This window comes from Myodes glareolus, chromosome 11 (assembly GCF_982192425.1).
Source record: "Myodes glareolus chromosome 11, mMyoGla1.1, whole genome shotgun sequence".
Taxonomy (NCBI): domain Eukaryota; kingdom Metazoa; phylum Chordata; class Mammalia; order Rodentia; family Cricetidae; genus Myodes; species Myodes glareolus.
The window spans coordinates 14,950,705-14,967,015 of NC_142036.1; the positions used below are offsets into that span (position 1 = coordinate 14,950,705).

Here is a 16,311-nt window from a genome sequence, read left to right on the forward strand (position 1 = left end):
GTAGGTGACATGGAGTGTGAGACCACAGAGGGTACCCAGGCTAGGCCACCTTATCATAGGAGGAGATAGCCCTGCTGGGCAAGGGCTCCCATGTGCTCGGCCCCTGGAAGACAAGCCGAGAACAAAGGAAAGAAAGCAAAGCCTTTCTGGAGTTGTTCTGGCCTTGCAGGTTTGCCTCTCTCGTTTCTCCACATAAGATACTCCGTGAGGAGGAGCTGGCAGCCACCACAAAAGGTTGTTTCCCTCCAGCCTTGCCCCCAAGATCACTCTCAGCTCCATCCTTAGGTCTTGGGGGGTTAAAGAAGTGTGGGTTTGAACGAAGGCTGCAGCTAGCCACCTATTCAATTTCATGGCAGCTCACAGAGAAAGAGAGGGCAAAGAACAAGTCCCCAGCACAGTTCCCTCAGATACTCAGGTCCATGGTTGCTTCCCTCTGCCCAGCAATCTTCTCAGCCCCCTCATTGCAAAATGTGAGCACACCAGGGGCACCCAGTGAACTCAGAGCCACAGAAACAATCAACACATCTTTTATTCACAAATAAAAACTGTTGCAAGATGTTATCTACACATTTGTACAAAGGTCTGGACACCTATAAAATACACAACGGTCAGAAAGCACGAACCTGCGTGCGGGCCACATCACAGGCTGGCAGGCTCACCCCTCATCTGCATTTGACAAAAATCGCCTCCCACATACTCCCCCCAAAACTGCCCTCAGTGTCCCCCAGAAAAAGCCTGCCCCCACAGCTGCCAAGAGCCCCCGACCTAGGAATACCTGTAGAAAACCATAAAAACTTAGATAATTTGTTTTCAAATTCCCACTGCAAATTCTGTTTTTAGGCAAAATGATACAAAAATATGAAGCTAACAGAACGATTACAAAACCTCACACCCCGTCTTTGTTGGCGGTGGCTTGTTTCATTGTTTGTGGTTTTTTTTTTTGTTTTTGTTTTTGTTTTTTTTTCTTGTGGTTTTGGTAAGAATTCCTGCCGTGGAAGAAAGCATTGTGTGCTCATGGCCCAGCCCCGCTTGTGGCCTTTGGTGTCCTCAGAAGAGAGTGAGGCCCCCGACAACAGGAGGGGACTCGAGGCTAGCTGAGACACCACTGCTACAGACTGGCAGAGACCACTCCTGCGGGCTGTTGAGGGAAGGCTGCTGGAGAAGAAAATTAACCAATCCTAAAGGAGAGCTGGTCCGAACAGGGCCGCCCTGCTACACAAAACTGCTTAGTTGTAAGGAAGGCAAAATCAGAAACAAACTGGCTTTAGCTTGGCCAGAGTAGCCGCAGCCACCCAGGCTGACTGTCTGCTGGTGTCTTGAGTCCGTAGCACCAAATTAGAAAAGAAAAGGCCTACTCAAGGTTAAAGGCACTTGCGTGGCTGTCTGGGTGACGGCAGTCTCTCCATCCCCGTGCTCTCTTTGTCCACTGGCTGGCCCTCCCCTCCCCCACTCTCTGTCTCCTCTCTGAGATCCCCCCCCATCCTGCACAGACCCTGTGTCTTCAACCCTCCAACCCCCTCCACATCCTCATTCCATCCCACGTTCTATGCTCGCACACCCTGCCCTGCATGTCCCCGCCCGTGACATGTGCTCAGCCTCAAACATCCACCTCTTGCGGCCCAGGGACAGCCGTGGTGGCAGCAACACCAATGTCAAAGCAGGTGACCATCATGACGTGGGCCTTGCACAGGTTAACACACTGCTCCAGCGCAGCTGTGGCTTGCTCCAGGGCCACCAGATACTCAGCTGACTCCGGCTCCAGCTCTGGGTCCACCTCGACTGGAAAGAGACGAGACAGGGTCGGGGCGGAGGCAGGACAGCAGCCAAACTCCTCAGGTTCCCCAGGGAAAAGGGTCAGCTCAGTGAATTCTCCCTCCTGCCACCTAGTACATGAGAGCAGCTGAGGGCAGAGAGGGGCGAGACTAGGGGGTAGGGTCTGGGCTCCTGCACCTGCTGGGTACCCCACTGTTCAGCCACAGAGCAACTGGGGCACTCACACTGCTCCAGCCAGCGTCCAGGCTCCACCATCAGCCGGCCCTGGGTCTCGGCCAGCTCCTCACAGAGGTGGTCACGTTTGGCCTGCACTTCCTGCAGCCGCTGCTGCCTGCGCTCTGCAAGCCGCAGTTTGGAGCTGATGCACACTGGGCCCTGTTGGCAAGGGACAGGAAGAATGGGTTATACTCGACAGATAGATAGATAGATAGATAGATAGATAGATAGATAGATAGATAGATAGATAGACAGACAGACAGACAGAAAGAATCTATATATACATCTCTATATAGATATAAATGGCAGGGACTCTCTCCTTAAGGCTTCTAAGTACCCTGGCTTTAGCCATGGTGTCTCCCCTCCCACTTCAGGCATATAAACACATGGCCAGGCCTCCAAGGTGAGGAGGACAGGATCTACAAGCGTCCACACCAGGACTTCCTGGACTGTGGGTCCAGCTCTGTGAAAACACAGCAGTGGCCTCGAGAGTCCCTCCAGTAACCCACCCCTGGCAAAAGCACTAGGGACTACAAGCTCAGGGGTAGTCCAGGCTGGTTCCTACCTTCTCCACATCCTGAGAGCGCTGCGGACAAAAAAGAAGATGTCAGGGGCTGCCTGGCCAAACCTCCAGGGGCCCAGAGAGCCCATCTGCTGGCCCTCCCTGACACCCCAGGGCACCCAGCCTGACTATAGCCTCCCTTACCTTGGCTTCGTCCTCCCTCGGAGGCGGACGGTGCCGCTGCAGGCGCTCCACGTCATCGATCTCATACACCTTGATCTCGAAAGGCTCCTTCAGAGAGCCAGCCAGGGGTGGGGGCAGGTCCACCCACTGCCCAGGAAGGCTGGGCTTGCGGCCTAAGGCAGCAGCATCGGGTAGAGGGGCCGGAATCAGCCTCCGTCGCTGTAGACCTGAAACAGGGCCAGGTGCTATGAGCAGAGCCAGGGACACCCCAGGCTCTAGCCACATTGCCTGCACAACCACGCCAACTGATCTCGCAGCAGCAGCACTTGTGGCTCTAACTGACACCTTTCCTGCCCTCGGGTCAACCGGGAGGGAGTCAGAACAGTGCTGGTAGGAGATCCCGGGCAGCGGGGAGAGCCCAGCCCCGAGTCCAGTGCCTACTGCCCAGCTTAAACCCGAACCCTTGCCTCACTACTCTGCCAGAGTTAAGAAGCAGTCTCTGGGGTGGAGTGGAGTCAGGGAAGGGAATACATCAGGAGGGTATAAACTACGGGGTCATACACCTCACATGCAACAAAGCCCCAGGAGTACTTAATAACACGCCAGTTGGTATCACCTGCACCCACAATCTGAAGATCTCTCCCAGCCTTGGGTTTAAGTTTATACACTATAAAGTGTCATAGGGCCCCATGGCTTATAAACTCCCAAGGACTATGCACACCTGGCATTCGTAAACTATCCCAGAGACCACACAGGGTGAGGTATCAGGGTGGAGAACCCAGGCCCACCGCCAAGAAACAAGAAGAGCACTCCACAGAGCTGCAAGGAACTACAGGGCTGTAAAACCCCACTGTTGGGAGAATCAGGGCCCACTAGAGCCTGGAGTAGTCAACTGCACCGTCAAGGATCTCTCACGTCTACAAATTGTAAAGTGCTGTACCCAGAGACATCAGGGCTGCCCACCTGTGGCCCTCTTCTTTGGGGACTTGAGGCTGCGGGAGCGGGCACCCGGGGAGGCGGTTCCACTCTCACTCATAGAGTCAGGGGCTGAGGAGGCACTGCCGGTGGCCTCGCTGTCGCGGATCATGCTCTCATAGCCACTGCTGCCACCGCTGTGGTAGAAGAGCGCTGTGCGGCCCATAGCAGGGGGGAGCTCCCCACTCAGCACGCTGCTGTTGTCACTGCCGTGGCCACTGCTGTAGCGCTGGGGCCTCCTAGGTGCAGTCACTTTGCTGTAGGGGGAGGGCAGGGCGGGGCTCACGGGCTGCCGCTCCTCAGCCAGGTTCACGCCGCTGTCATTGCCGCTGTCGGAGTCGGTCGAGCCCCAGGACAGGCCACCCCGACCGGGAGATCCGCTGGCTGCCAGCTCATGGACACGGCTATGGGCAGCCCGGAAGGCCTGTTTAGTGCCCATGATGGTGCCCCTACCGGCCTTGGTCCCAATTCCAGGTGCAGCCCGTGGAGCCGTCCGGGGCCCTGGCACAGGACCACTCGTCTTACCTGTCACAGGGGCCAGTGGCTTCACCGTGGCACCCAGTGCCCGAGATGTACTAGGCCCTAGATTACGACCTTTGGTCCCACCAGCTGGAGGCTTGGATGCCCCGACACCCTTAGCTGGGCTGCTCCTACAGGCAGGAGCTGGTCCAAGTGGGGGGCTGGCAGGTGGTACACCCAACCTGGGCACAGCCCTCGGTGGCCGTCCTGGGACTTCTCTGACCTTGGTGCTGCCATGAGTCAGGCCCTCGTACCGCTCCAGGGACATGTGGCCAGCAGGACGGTGAGCCACCTCCATCTTGCCAGCTCGGGCTTTCAGGCTGGATGTGGCCTTGGGAACAGAGTAATCAGACCGGCCACTGGGCCTGGCCTCATCCTCCCCTCGGAGGGCAGAAGCAGCCCCTGCCCGGGTCAGCCCCAGGGCCTGAGTCGGGGCCAGGGCCGTGCTCTGTTCCAGGCTAGACTTGCGCACAGGTGGGGCTGGCGGACCTGCTCCACTAGGCCTTGGAAAGAAGGCCCCCTTGGGCGACACACTCTTCTTACTGCTGGAGTTGGTCTTCAGGCTTCCGGAGTGGACCACTGTCTCCATTGGAGTGTCCCCACAGGATGCAGCAGGTGTGGTCACTCCCAGGGTGGTGGCTCCTCTCCGCAGAGGTGGGATCCGAGCCACAGCTTCTGGCCTCCGGGACATTCTGGTTGTCACCTCACACCCGTCCACCACTCTCTGAGCACAAGCCAGCATTATCTGAGCCTCAGGCAGTCGAGGGGAGCCTGGGGATGGGCTTGGGATGCTGCCTGTGGAAGCCATCTGGTGTGTGTCACAGTCCTCTGCCCGGAGAAGCCAAGGGTCCTCAAACAGGCCTCCGGGGCTGTATGGACCCCGGCTGGGGCGAGCACGGTTGGTTGAGGTAGTCCTGGGTTTCCGGGGAAGACTGGAGTGGATAGTTTGGGTTGAGGCTGCCTCATGCGGAGACCCAGCCCGAGGTTCTCTGCTGGGTCGGGTCTGAGTTGCTGTGACTGCCTCCACAGGGTGGGGACACCAGGCTGAACCAGGATTGTCTGGTCTTCCACACTCTGAAGACCTCGACTTGCTGTCCTCTAGGGAGCTGCTTAGGGTGGGAAACTCTGGTGGACCAGGCCCTGCTGCAGAGTCAGGGCTGAAGGGAGGCTGTGGTGTGGAACCACGGCTTTCAGCCAAGCAGACACCAACATCGCTGAGCCAGGAGCCAATGGATGAGGCTGGACTGCCACCACGCCATGCCGGTCCCTCTATGAGCTCCCCAGGGTCTCCTGGGCCCTCAGTAACCTGTGAGGTATAGGCATCAAACTCATCATTGATACTGCTGATGATGCTGACTGGCCGTGAGCCTGAGGCCAAGGCCTGCAGGGAACAGTCACTGCCCAAACTGGCCAGACTGGAAGGCCGTGTGGCCCCTGCAAGTCCCCCCAGAGGTAGCTCCTCTACCACTGTGAACACCAGCTCATCTTCGCCATTCAGCTCCACCGGCTGCTGCAGAGTAACTGTAGTGGTCAGCAAGCCTCGCTCCAGATGGCGTCCACGAGCAGATGGACCAGGATAAGGCGTGTCTGAGAGCAGTGGGGACAAGGCCATCTGCCCACTCATGCCTACGGGGGGTGTCCGCATCACACCATCAGGGCCCTCTCCCCCAGGTTCGGTGGGGACACCGCGAGCTTCTGGTTGCCGAGGCGGTGGAGGAGCTGGACTGGGCAGTGGCCTCCTGCAGCCTCCTCCTGCAGTCTTGTCTGGGGCAGGTGGCTCAGGCCGGGTACCATCTACTCTCTGATCACTCTGGGTACCAGTTTTAGAGGGCTCTGAGGTGCTCCGGTGAGTATCTTGCCCAGGGCTGTTTCGAGGGGAACTGGTGACCATAGGAGGGCCGGCAGCCTTCCTGGGGGACGTGGCCTCCAGGAGCGAGGGTTTCCTGCCTCCTCTGCCGGGGCTGGCTTGGGCTCCGTCGGAGCCACCCTGGAGACCAGGGAATCCCTCACTGCCATCTATACACTCTAGACGCTCCTGCAGCTCTGCAAAGGTACTGCAGCGGAAGTGGTCGGCATCCCGGGGTCCCTCGGAGGGCCTGCGGCGGCTCAGCGCTGGGATGATGGGCACAAAGTCAGGTGGGCCCTCATTGTCGGTGAGCTCACGGTCTGACAATGGTGCCCCGCCAGGACCCACATAGATGACTGTGTCACAGGACTGTTCACTGCTGGATGAGTAGTCGGGGTCTCCAGATAGGCCAGCAGCCGAGCGGTCAGCGTCCAGGACCATGGTGCGTGGGTGGAAAGGTCGCAGGTGTGGGGGGCGGCGGGCCCGGCCCTCTTCGCAGGAGCTCTCCCCTCCTGAGGAGCTGGATGCATACTGAGGGCAGAAGGACAGACCTTTGTGAGTGGACTCACCCTGTCTGCACACAGCCCTGGTCCCCATCTCATCTCTTCCTTGGACTCTGCCCTCTCAACATAAAGAGCGTGAACTCTGTGAGACAGTAGCAGCTGAGCAAGGAATTACACTACAGGGCACAGAATAGAAGGGGGCCTTCTGGGGAGCTTTGAGAGGTGATCATGGACCACATCACAGGGTGGAGAGAGAGCTCAGGCAGAAAAGGCCATGCTGCACCAACGACAGCATTCAGACCTAGGGCAGTAACCTCAAAAACACCCAGGATTCCTGAGAAGTCTCCTGCTGGGATGGTGTTCATGTCCCCCTACAACATAAACCCTATTGTAAGCAGTTCCATCCCTGCCCAGTGCGCCAGGGACTTGAGCCTGGGCTCTTCTCTGGAGGCATAAGAGATCCACTCATAGATGAACACAGATATTGCCTCCTCTTCCTGACGTCCAGAGGTGGAGGCTATAGAGGATGTGGGAGCCTGAGGGCCCTCAGGAAGGAGCAAGAGCTGGGGCTTACCTTGCCCTTCTTTCTGCGCAGGCGGTGGATGCGGGCAGCCAGCTGCACAGTGCTGAGGGTCTCTGCGTGGTGGGCTGGTGAGTCGGAGATGTGTGCTATCATAGTGGTCCGGCAGTTGGTAGTAGCCAGGGACTCCCGCAGCAGCATGGTGAGTCTGTGGTCCCTACAAGTCAAGGAGGTGCTCAGAGGCTGGGGTGAGGGGCCATCTAGGTGGAAGGCCAGGTGAGGCGTAGACCACCAGGCTGGAGGATAGGGGCTATGCCTGAAGCTCTCACCGTGCCCTTGAACCTATAACCTTGCACCTGTCCCTGCACCCAAAGCCCCAGGACACACTGCTGGCCCTGAACTGAGGACCCCAGAAATACCAGACATCAAAATAGCCAGCTTCCCAGAGGTCACCCTGCTTGTGCCTGCTCCCATACTCACCTGTAGGGCACATGCTTGGCCCCATTGACTAGGGCCAGGATGACACTCCCCAGAGCGGACAGCGACAGGCACAGGGGTCCTCCAGAAGCCTCCCCGCCTCTGCCGAGTGCTGCCTCACAGCTGCCCAGGTCGATGAGGTGCAGGCGGCTGCGACCTCCAGACACTGAAAACAGTACAAGCAGGTGCTGGGGTCTGGGCACCCACCCATGCAGGCAGAGATGCCCACAAGGTCCCCTCAGTGGGCTGGCAACTGCCTGGAAGTGCCCCGTAACACCATGCACCTACTTCCTCCTTGGCCACACTTCTCCACACGATACTGGTACACATGCAGCGTGAAGAGCATGTGGGAGCTGCGCCGGGTGTCCTCCCCGCAGCCGGCATGACTAGTGCTGCGGGCTGCCAAGGCCGCATCCAGGTAGAAGGCTGCTTTCTCTGCTGTGGGTGCCCGCAGCTCATTCTGGTTCTGGAGCTGTGAGAGAAAAGACGGAGGACACACGTACTTAGTGGCTTGAGACCAAGCAAGGTGCTCCCTCTTCCTTCCTCCGTAGATCCAGAAAGGCCGAAAGCACTGGTATACCTGTGTCCCACACACGGGGTCTTCCCGCAGATACACGCCTGGAGACTGGGTGTCCTGAAGGCTACCTGAAGCCACCTCAGCAAGCAGATCCCGCAGACTCTGGTCATGGCCGCACACTTCCACAGCAGACACACGGATGGAGAAGCGTGTGCCCATCCGTTCCTTGCGCTCATCAATGAGCCTGAAGAGCCAGGAGATAGCACAGGGCACGATGCCCAGGCTCTGGGGTGAGCTGTCCTTTCCAATCATGGTATATGACTTGCCTGGGAGATAGCGGCACGTGAGAACCACCGCTAACTCTCCACAACCTGCCCTCTAGAATACTTCCAGGCTCAGAAAAGTGCCCAGGGTCCTAGGGCCAACCCAGAGGGCCTTGATACCGCATTCAGCCACTCGGAGGCCTCTGCTTTCTAGCTCTGCCTGCCCCTGCTTTGCTGTGAGACCCCCACTCCCACATCCACCTTCTTCCTCAACCAGGGCCAGGCTCAGTGAAGGCAGCAGCGAGTCTGCTTGGAGGGGGGGGATAGTGGAGGGGGAGGGCAGCTAGAAGGCAGCATGGGTGCACAGGAGTGACAGAGCACTTACCAAGGCTCATGTGGCCGAAGGAAAAGATGCAGCCATCAGCTCCACCAACCACAGACTGGAGCACGTCAGCCACGGTCCCTGAGCAGACCTCAGCCTGGGGAGGAACCCAGTGGGGATTAGCCAGGTTCCCGAGCCTAAGGGCTGTGGCCAGTGTCTTCTGCTACATCTGTAAACCTAAGGCCCATTATTCCTGGTCACATGAAGGCAGACAACCCCACATGGCAGAAGAACTAACAAACACAGGGCCCTCCCACACTCATATGGAAAGTGCAAGACACATAAGTCAGCAGATGGGACACGTACAATACAGGTAGGATGTCCTAGCTAGGCACATGGGCCCAGACACCTGACATTGAAAGTTGGAAACAGAAGGAAGTCATGGTCCTAGTTTCTAGGAAAGGGCAGAGCTGCTCAAAGACTTTCTTAGGAGAAGGGGCCTAAAGAGCTCAGTGTTTCCCCAACACTTGGCCTGGAGAACCAGGCAGAGGCTGGGGAAATGCCCTGGGCTAGGATTGCTAGGGAGGCAGACCTGGCAGGCCCAGTAGGCAGCTAAGCTCCCACTCTGCAGAGGAACAGATTTGATCCCATCACACGCACCCGGGAGTGGCCCTCCACTGTACCTGCTCTGAGTCCTGGGGGAAGATGGCATCAAAAGCAAACATCTTGGGGACTGGTGCTGTGGGGGCGTGGCGGAGGCCTGCACAGCCTGGGGGCCCAGCGGCAGGGTCATAGAGCGTCACCTGCTTCTTCCGAGGATCCACCTTCAGGTAGGACGTAGACTCAGCTGAGCGTTGGACTCCTTGTGCTGGCCAGATGCGCAGCATAACCTTTACCTGGGGGTTGGCAGAAGCAGGCATCTGAGCTCCGCCCTCCACCCAGCTGGCTACTAATTACAGGGCAGGAGAGCCAAGCAAGAGTCAGGACAGCAGACCAGGTCTCAGCATGGGTGCCCATACCACAGGAATGGAATCTGCCTGAGCAGATCCCATATGAGGTCAGCAGGGTAGAGAGAAAACGAAGCCCAGGGTGGGGTGAGGTTGGTAGGGTGCATAGCCGGTCTCAGCAAAGCAGGAGGCAAGGCAAGGCTGGGAAGGAGAGGGCAGTTAGCAGGGACAGGAATGTCTAGGCCCTCTAGGCATTTCTCCCTCAGAGGGCCAAGAAGCCGTGGGGGAAATCTCCAGGCTTGCTGCCACTGCCCTGAAACAGCTCAGGAAGCCAGGCCGGAGAAGCTCATAAAGTAGGAAAACTAGGATGGGCAAAACGTGGAGGAAATTACATGGGGTGAGAATCCAGTCTGAGAAGTAGGAATTCTGAAATCCTGCCTAACAAGCCCCAATCTGGGTAAACTGAGGTGGGGAGGTGAGCGGAAGAGGAGAGGGCAAGGGTGGACCTGTGCTCCTGGAGCTCTGCTATCAACTAGTCAGCCTGGGCCATGGCGACCATGCTAGCCAGGGTCCAGAGGGTCTGGAACAACGGACCCCAAGATCCTCCATGAAAACGACATGGAAGAAATGAGGGTGCCAAAGGAAGCTGCACTGCAGCACCCCAAAACCTGTGTGAAGAATGGATACTGCCACAGGCGCAGCAATGGAGAGGAGAGAGGGAGGTTGGGGCAGGTGGAAGGCAAGCAGTCCCTGTTTCCTCAAAAGCCACCCTGAGTTAGGGCTCCCCTTTGCTGGACGCCACGCCCTTCCCTCTCCAATGAAATCTGTGGCTCCACATTGGTGTAAATCAAATTACCAGAGACTCATTTCAGAACCAATATTTCTCAAGGATTTAATCATAAGTGACAGATACATAATGCCACAAAAGTGGTTTAGGGGGGCAGCCTACACGAGCCCCACAGGCTCACTCCCGGTGGACAAGGGGCACATTGATATGCAGAGCCTCCCGTGGAGTGGAGTGTCCCACCCTCTGGGGAGAGAGAGGAGCAGAGAAATACTTGGCTATTGTACTACTGAGAACCTGGGCTCCATCAGGCAAGAATCGATTCTTTTATTCCCCAGTGACAGGAACAAAACGATTTCATTTCCAAACGCTGCTGCAATGCAGACGAAAATGTGCACTTCCAGGTAATTTTTGGCAATTTTTTTTTCCAGTGTGAACTCCTCACCACTTCAGGAACCAAATGGGTTCTGGAGATATGAGAGGGCTGCCTAGTGGGGAGGAGAGGCCTGGAGAAGCTACGATTTGGCTCTGATGTCTCCTGAGGCCTCTTCAGCAGATACTAATCCTGAGTCTCCAGGCAGGGAGGAGGGGATTGGGCAGGGCACCTCGTCCAGCCTGCCCCCCACTGCCCCCGTCCATTGTCTGCTGTAAAGAACCTGTCATTACCTCAGGGAAATGACAGGGTCTCTCAGGAGACAAGAGCATCCTCACCCCCGAAATGTGCAGATATCACAAAGCCGCTGGAGCTGGGGGGAGGGGAGGCATATTTTACATAAAAGCAGGGCTTCCAGCTCCCCAGAGGTGGACCAATCTGAGGGGGGGGAGGGGCGCCGCTCAGCACCCAACACCAGAGATGTCTTTTTTAATACCACAGTATGATGAATTATCTTAAGTAGCACATTAATGTCAGACACCGAATGTGATCTAACTTCTTTTCTGTGGCAATATTAAACGCCTTTCAGGAGGCACTTCTGATGATATGACATTAGTGCTAATAACACCTAGAGCCAGGGAGGGGTACAGAGGTGCGGGGGACAGGGGCTGGTTAACAGGCTGGTGGCCAGGACATCTCTGGGGAAAGCCCTGAGTGATTCAGGGTCAGCAGAAAGAAGGGCCTCCCTCAGGCGGCAGAGACCTGGCAGGGGCCCAAAATACGGTGACAGCAAAGAACAGCTGTCGTTTTGAGCTTTAATGTCCAGAACGGAGTTTGTACTCCTCATCCCATTGGTCCCCACGGCAGACACTGTCCCCACAGTAGGTGGACAGACAGGCTGTGAACGTTCTTCTCCAGGTCTAGCCTAGCTCTGTACCTACACAGCCAGAACAGTGACGGCCTGGTCAGTGGGAAGCACCTGTCCGTCCTGGAGCTGTGGAGCTGTGGCTGGCAGACAGGAGCCCGGTGCTCAAGTCAGCCAGGCTTGGGTCCAATCTCCCCCCTTTTCCACCAGACAGCACCGATACCACCAGCTTCATCTACTAAATATCGCCAGTGTAAAAGGTGGGGGCAGTCAAGGACTGGCAGGCACAGGTTGTGGGGGTCAGGGACACCACTTCTCCCAAAAGCATAGGGCACAGAGGCTGGTGTCACCTATCTCTAAGAACTGTAACTGTTCTTAAAGAGGCAGGCTGCCTTTGCCCAGTTCGCAGTCCACATAATCTGGAGCGGGACAACTGTATACACACAGACCTTCATAGAATGGTCCCATCAGGTCCTAGACAGTAAAGCTGTCCAAGGAAACCCACCACTGCAAGGCAGTGGGCCTGGGACCAGGAGCAGAAGGTGACGGGTTCAGATCCCCACGGCTGGAAGTCGATCCAGAATTGAGAAACTTTCTGAGCCTACACTATGGCACTCCTGGGCTGGCCACACTGAATATGTATGTAGCTCCAGTGCCACATGCTGTCTGCACTCAACCCCAGGCTAGTCTATTTTCCATACTCCACCTCCAGCAGACCGCCTTGAGGAAACCATGGGTGTGTCCCCATCCCAGGGGAAGGGAGGAGCCAGGAGGCCTGGCTTCCAGCCACCAATTAGCATTCCTAGAGGAGGCAGAGGCAAGGAAAGCTGCCCGCAATGCTAAAAGGGTGCACAGTGAAGTCAGCTGGGTCTGAAGGAGCCCCAGACCCTCCCACTAGCCTGCAGCTGCCTGTCTGGGCAGCCCTGTCTAGAGAGCTCTTCCTTCCTCTGGGCTCTGACACAGAAGGAGGCCTCCCTTCTGGAAGGAAGACCTGCAAACACACAGCTTCCTCTCTGGTCCCTATTTAGGAGTCTACTCCCGCTAGCCAATGCTGACCACATGTGCAAGGCATGAGCTGGCAGGGCTGGTGCCAAGTCAGGGGATGGTTGTTGGGCATGATCAAGAAGGGACCCCATAACTCTCAGGATGTGTGGTAGGGGCAGTACCCTTGGAGTGGCGGAGGCTCAGCGAAACACAATAGTTGTAAGAGTCTGGCTCTCCACCCTAAGGGTAGAGGGCCCACTTCACCCAAGCATCTGCACAGTCCTGCCACAGGGGTACCCCATTGGGCCTGGGCTACAGGGACTTCTCCCTCAACAGGGTACCAATCATAGGAATCCAATCAGAACTCTCAGAAGAAGGTCTGAAGCCAACCGGCTTGCCCCATCACCACACAGGGCTCTTACCCTCTCCGCATGCCTTTCCCCAACTGAAGCCATCTGGCTGAGCTTCCTGGATACCCTGACTCAGAAAAGCTGAGGGGTCCCTCCCCTTCCACCTCCAGGCAACATTCAGGGGGGACGAAGCAAGAATGAGGCTCTTTAGGTCAGCTCCCATCCTAGGCCCAGATGCCCAACATGGCTATCCTGGAACATGTCCCTGGGACCTGAGGACAAGCTTCTTCCCGTCATCTCCCACACCAGCTCCACACTCCCTGTGTCATTTGGGGTATTGCTTCCCAGGGCTCAGGCTCCCCCATCAGCTGTCCTAGTGTGGCACTGGAGAAGAGGGTGGGGCCCTCAATCTCCTAATTAGATAACCCTGGCCTCTCACACCCAGGCCACCCGACCTCAGGTAGGATCTACCTTTCCGAAGTTGCTGGGGTTTTCCTTGGCCTTGGAGGCAGCCCTGAGCAGACAGGGGGGCACTGGGGGAGGCCACAGCTGCAGCGTGCCGCTGAAGTCCGTGGGGTAGGTAGACGTGCCACGAGTGGTGGGCGAGGGTGGTGGGTGATGCTTCTTGCGCTTGGAGGCCAGGCTGAGCTTCTGGGCAGCCCTGGAGAGGACAGGCAACAGTTACTCCATCACTGAGTCCCAGTGTCTATCTACACCAGGCCACCCACTCTCCGACTGCATCAGCCATACGGGTAATCACTCTGAGAAAACAGCCAGAAATTCTTGTGGCTGCAACACCTGAACTCCATTTTTCTGAGTGGGGTCCCAGGGGGACCCCAGTAGGGCAGGTGGCAGATGGTCCATGTCCACACAGGACTGTACTCTGCCCTGGGCGAGCCCTGTTGTCATAGAGTCCATTCCTAACCCTCCACCGCTTTCTTCAAGTTGACCGTATTCCAGGGATACATCCCAAAGGTCGGGTCTCTGTCCTGGGGTGGGTTTCCCTGCAGCCCCAGACCCCTGGAACAGTTGCCCCCACTGCCCTCCAACACCCTCCCCCGCAAAGTCCTCTAGACAAATCTCGGGCTTCTACCATATCTGAGCTCATGAGAGCTACAGGGCCCTGACCCACACCTCTGGTACAGGGACCCAAGAATATCACCACTGTGAATTCATACCATGGCGACCCTGGCGGAACCATTCTCTCTGCCTGTCACCATTTTCCAAAGGAGGAGACCCGGGTTGGGGCCAGGTGAAAGAATCATGGATGAGAAGTTATCCAACCAGGTCCACCCCTCCCCCACACCCCCCAAATGCCCCAGCTCCTTCTCCCCATCCCTGTAGGCCTCCCAGGTCCATTCTGTCCTCCTCAGAAGGACCCAACATGCAAGAGCCCAGAGCCTGGGGCCCTCCTCGGCACCTCCCACTACCCTGCTGGTGCGCTGGTAACTCCTCTCATCTTTAATAGGAGTTGTCTTTTAGGAGGCCCCAGGGACAGCTTCTTCCTAGTGCGGTGTCATCACAGAAAATAAAAGTAATCTACGATGCATGGCGGAGTCCTTACCAGAGCCGCAGTGGTACCCCGTGCAGCAGTCAGGGCACAGTAGGGAGTGGAGGACTCCTGCCCAGGAAGAGTCCTGTGCCCCAGTACCTGGGTTCTCTGGCAGCGGTGGCATCTGCACCCTGAGGTGCAAACTCGAACCTCACACAGTGCCTGAAGCATTTGTGTAGTACCTGCCTGAGCCTGTGTGTTTGCAAAGCTCAAATGAGGCTTGCAAGGAAGTGTTTGTCAGTTTCTCAGCACCGTCACAGAAGAAACACGCAGCCAGACGTGGGCGAGCGGTGCCCACGCTGTCACCTACCACACTGTGTACACTGAAAAATGAACAGTCAAGGCAAATAGGATCCCTGAGCTACAACCCAAACTGCCACCTATGTGGGTCAAAGAACATGGGCAGGGCCCGAGAAGGGCCACAGCAGACAGAGCCATACTGTCCCAGCATCCCTTGGGGGCTTTCGTGGCCTCCCTCCACCCCCTATCTGGGGCCTGCCAGTCCAGATTCCTCCCCAGCAGCCTCCTGAGGAAAAGCCTCCTTCCTGCCTCAGAAAGCCCTGTTATCTCCAGGTACAATCAGGTAGGGCAGTCACAAGCCCCTTACCTGGTACTGCCCAGTGCTAGGGACTAATGGAAGAGCTATGCCATCCCAGCTGGGCGGGCAGGACAAGCTGGCTTCCTACAGTAGCTTTCTTGCCTGTAAGAGGGTGCAGAGAACACCTGTTCCTAGATTTGGGGAAAAGACAGTACATGGGGGCTGCCAAGTATTCGGTCTCAAGGTGACCACACTGTTCAGATAGTAGAGACCACGGCACACCTACTCTGAACCAGCTCTTTACAGCTGTGTCTGGCCCCTCCACAGGTCAGGCAGGGCAGAGGACATCTTTTAAAGATGCCTATGGGGGAGGGGCACCCCCTCAAGGTGTGTGGAAGCCAGCGGAAGATGAAGACTGCTGAAGAAGGCCCAGGGTGAAGGACGGGAGGCTGGAGCAAGATGGAGGTGAAGAGCTAGTCTGACTTTGCCGGGTGGCCCACTGGACCATAGACAAGCCTGCCCCAGGTAGTGCTCTAGGGAGCCAGGGGCCCCAGCACTGGCGTCAGCCAATCCAGCTACCTCCTATGCAAGGCCAGCACCGTGGTCTGACCTCACTTGCAGAGGGGTTGGGAGCCAGCAGCTGCTGGAGCAGGCCGAGCCTCCAGCATTCACTAAGCTTCTTTCTGACGAAGATGAGACAAATTCCCATAAACTGCTCAAGACTGCAAGGCCTTGGCTTGCAGGGGCTTTAGTCCCAGAGGCCAGGCCAGCCCCTGAGGACCCCAGTTTGGTTCTGAGCAGCAAGGACACAGGAAACACAGGCCTCCGCAAGGCTAAGAAAAGATAGGGTGCCATACCCAGGACCATCAAGGCCACTACCCTGTGTGAAAGTGGCAGTCTTGGGGCACAGGACATACAGGGAAGAGGGGGCTAGCCTGAGCAGTCAGCCCTTGCTGGGAAAACTAAAGAAGGCAGGAGCTTCCAAACAGCCCTCTCACCCTCGGGGACACCACCTCCAGAAAGCCTGTCCTGACACCCCAAGGAAGACACCAGCCCTACAGAGCCACTCCTGCCTGATGTCTACAGGGACATCAGCCAAGCCAAGCCTGAGCTCACTGGAAGCCTGGCACATACCCGAATGAGGGCAACAGTGACCCAGTCTGTGAATATCAGCCTGAACAGCAACCCAGATTCAGCAACTCTGTGGTTACTGATTTGTGAGAGCAGAAATAAAAATAGTTTCCCCTTTTCACAAAGAAAATGTACCTCTTCCAAAGAGGGAGGTACTTCAGAGGCAGATGG

General features: G+C 57.1%; 1 protein-coding gene across 3 annotated transcripts in view; it reads right to left on the bottom strand.

Annotated features, from left to right (window-relative positions):
• Positions 1–511: 511 nt before the first annotated feature.
• Kif26a (kinesin family member 26A) overlaps positions 512–16,311 on the bottom strand; it is a 38,204-nt gene continuing 22,404 nt past the window's right edge. For 2 of the 3 annotated variants that reach the window (XM_087911503.1, XM_048431410.3), the window contains exons 5-16: positions 13,391–13,580; positions 9,300–9,512; positions 8,680–8,773; positions 8,095–8,357; positions 7,803–7,986; positions 7,518–7,680; positions 7,092–7,254; positions 3,638–6,545; positions 2,696–2,901; positions 2,555–2,575; positions 1,998–2,148; positions 512–1,779 (exon numbers count right to left, since the gene is read on the bottom strand). In XM_087911503.1, the coding sequence (XP_087767629.1) occupies positions 1,598–1,779; positions 1,998–2,148; positions 2,555–2,575; positions 2,696–2,901; positions 3,638–6,545; positions 7,092–7,254; positions 7,518–7,680; positions 7,803–7,986; positions 8,095–8,357; positions 8,680–8,773; positions 9,300–9,512; positions 13,391–13,580 (4,738 nt within the window). In that variant the 3' untranslated portion in view covers positions 512–1,597. The remainder of the gene's footprint in view (positions 1,780–1,997; positions 2,149–2,554; positions 2,576–2,695; positions 2,902–3,637; positions 6,546–7,091; positions 7,255–7,517; positions 7,681–7,802; positions 7,987–8,094; positions 8,358–8,679; positions 8,774–9,299; positions 9,513–13,390; positions 13,581–16,311) is intronic. The other variant, XM_048431411.3, reaches the window with a different exon arrangement.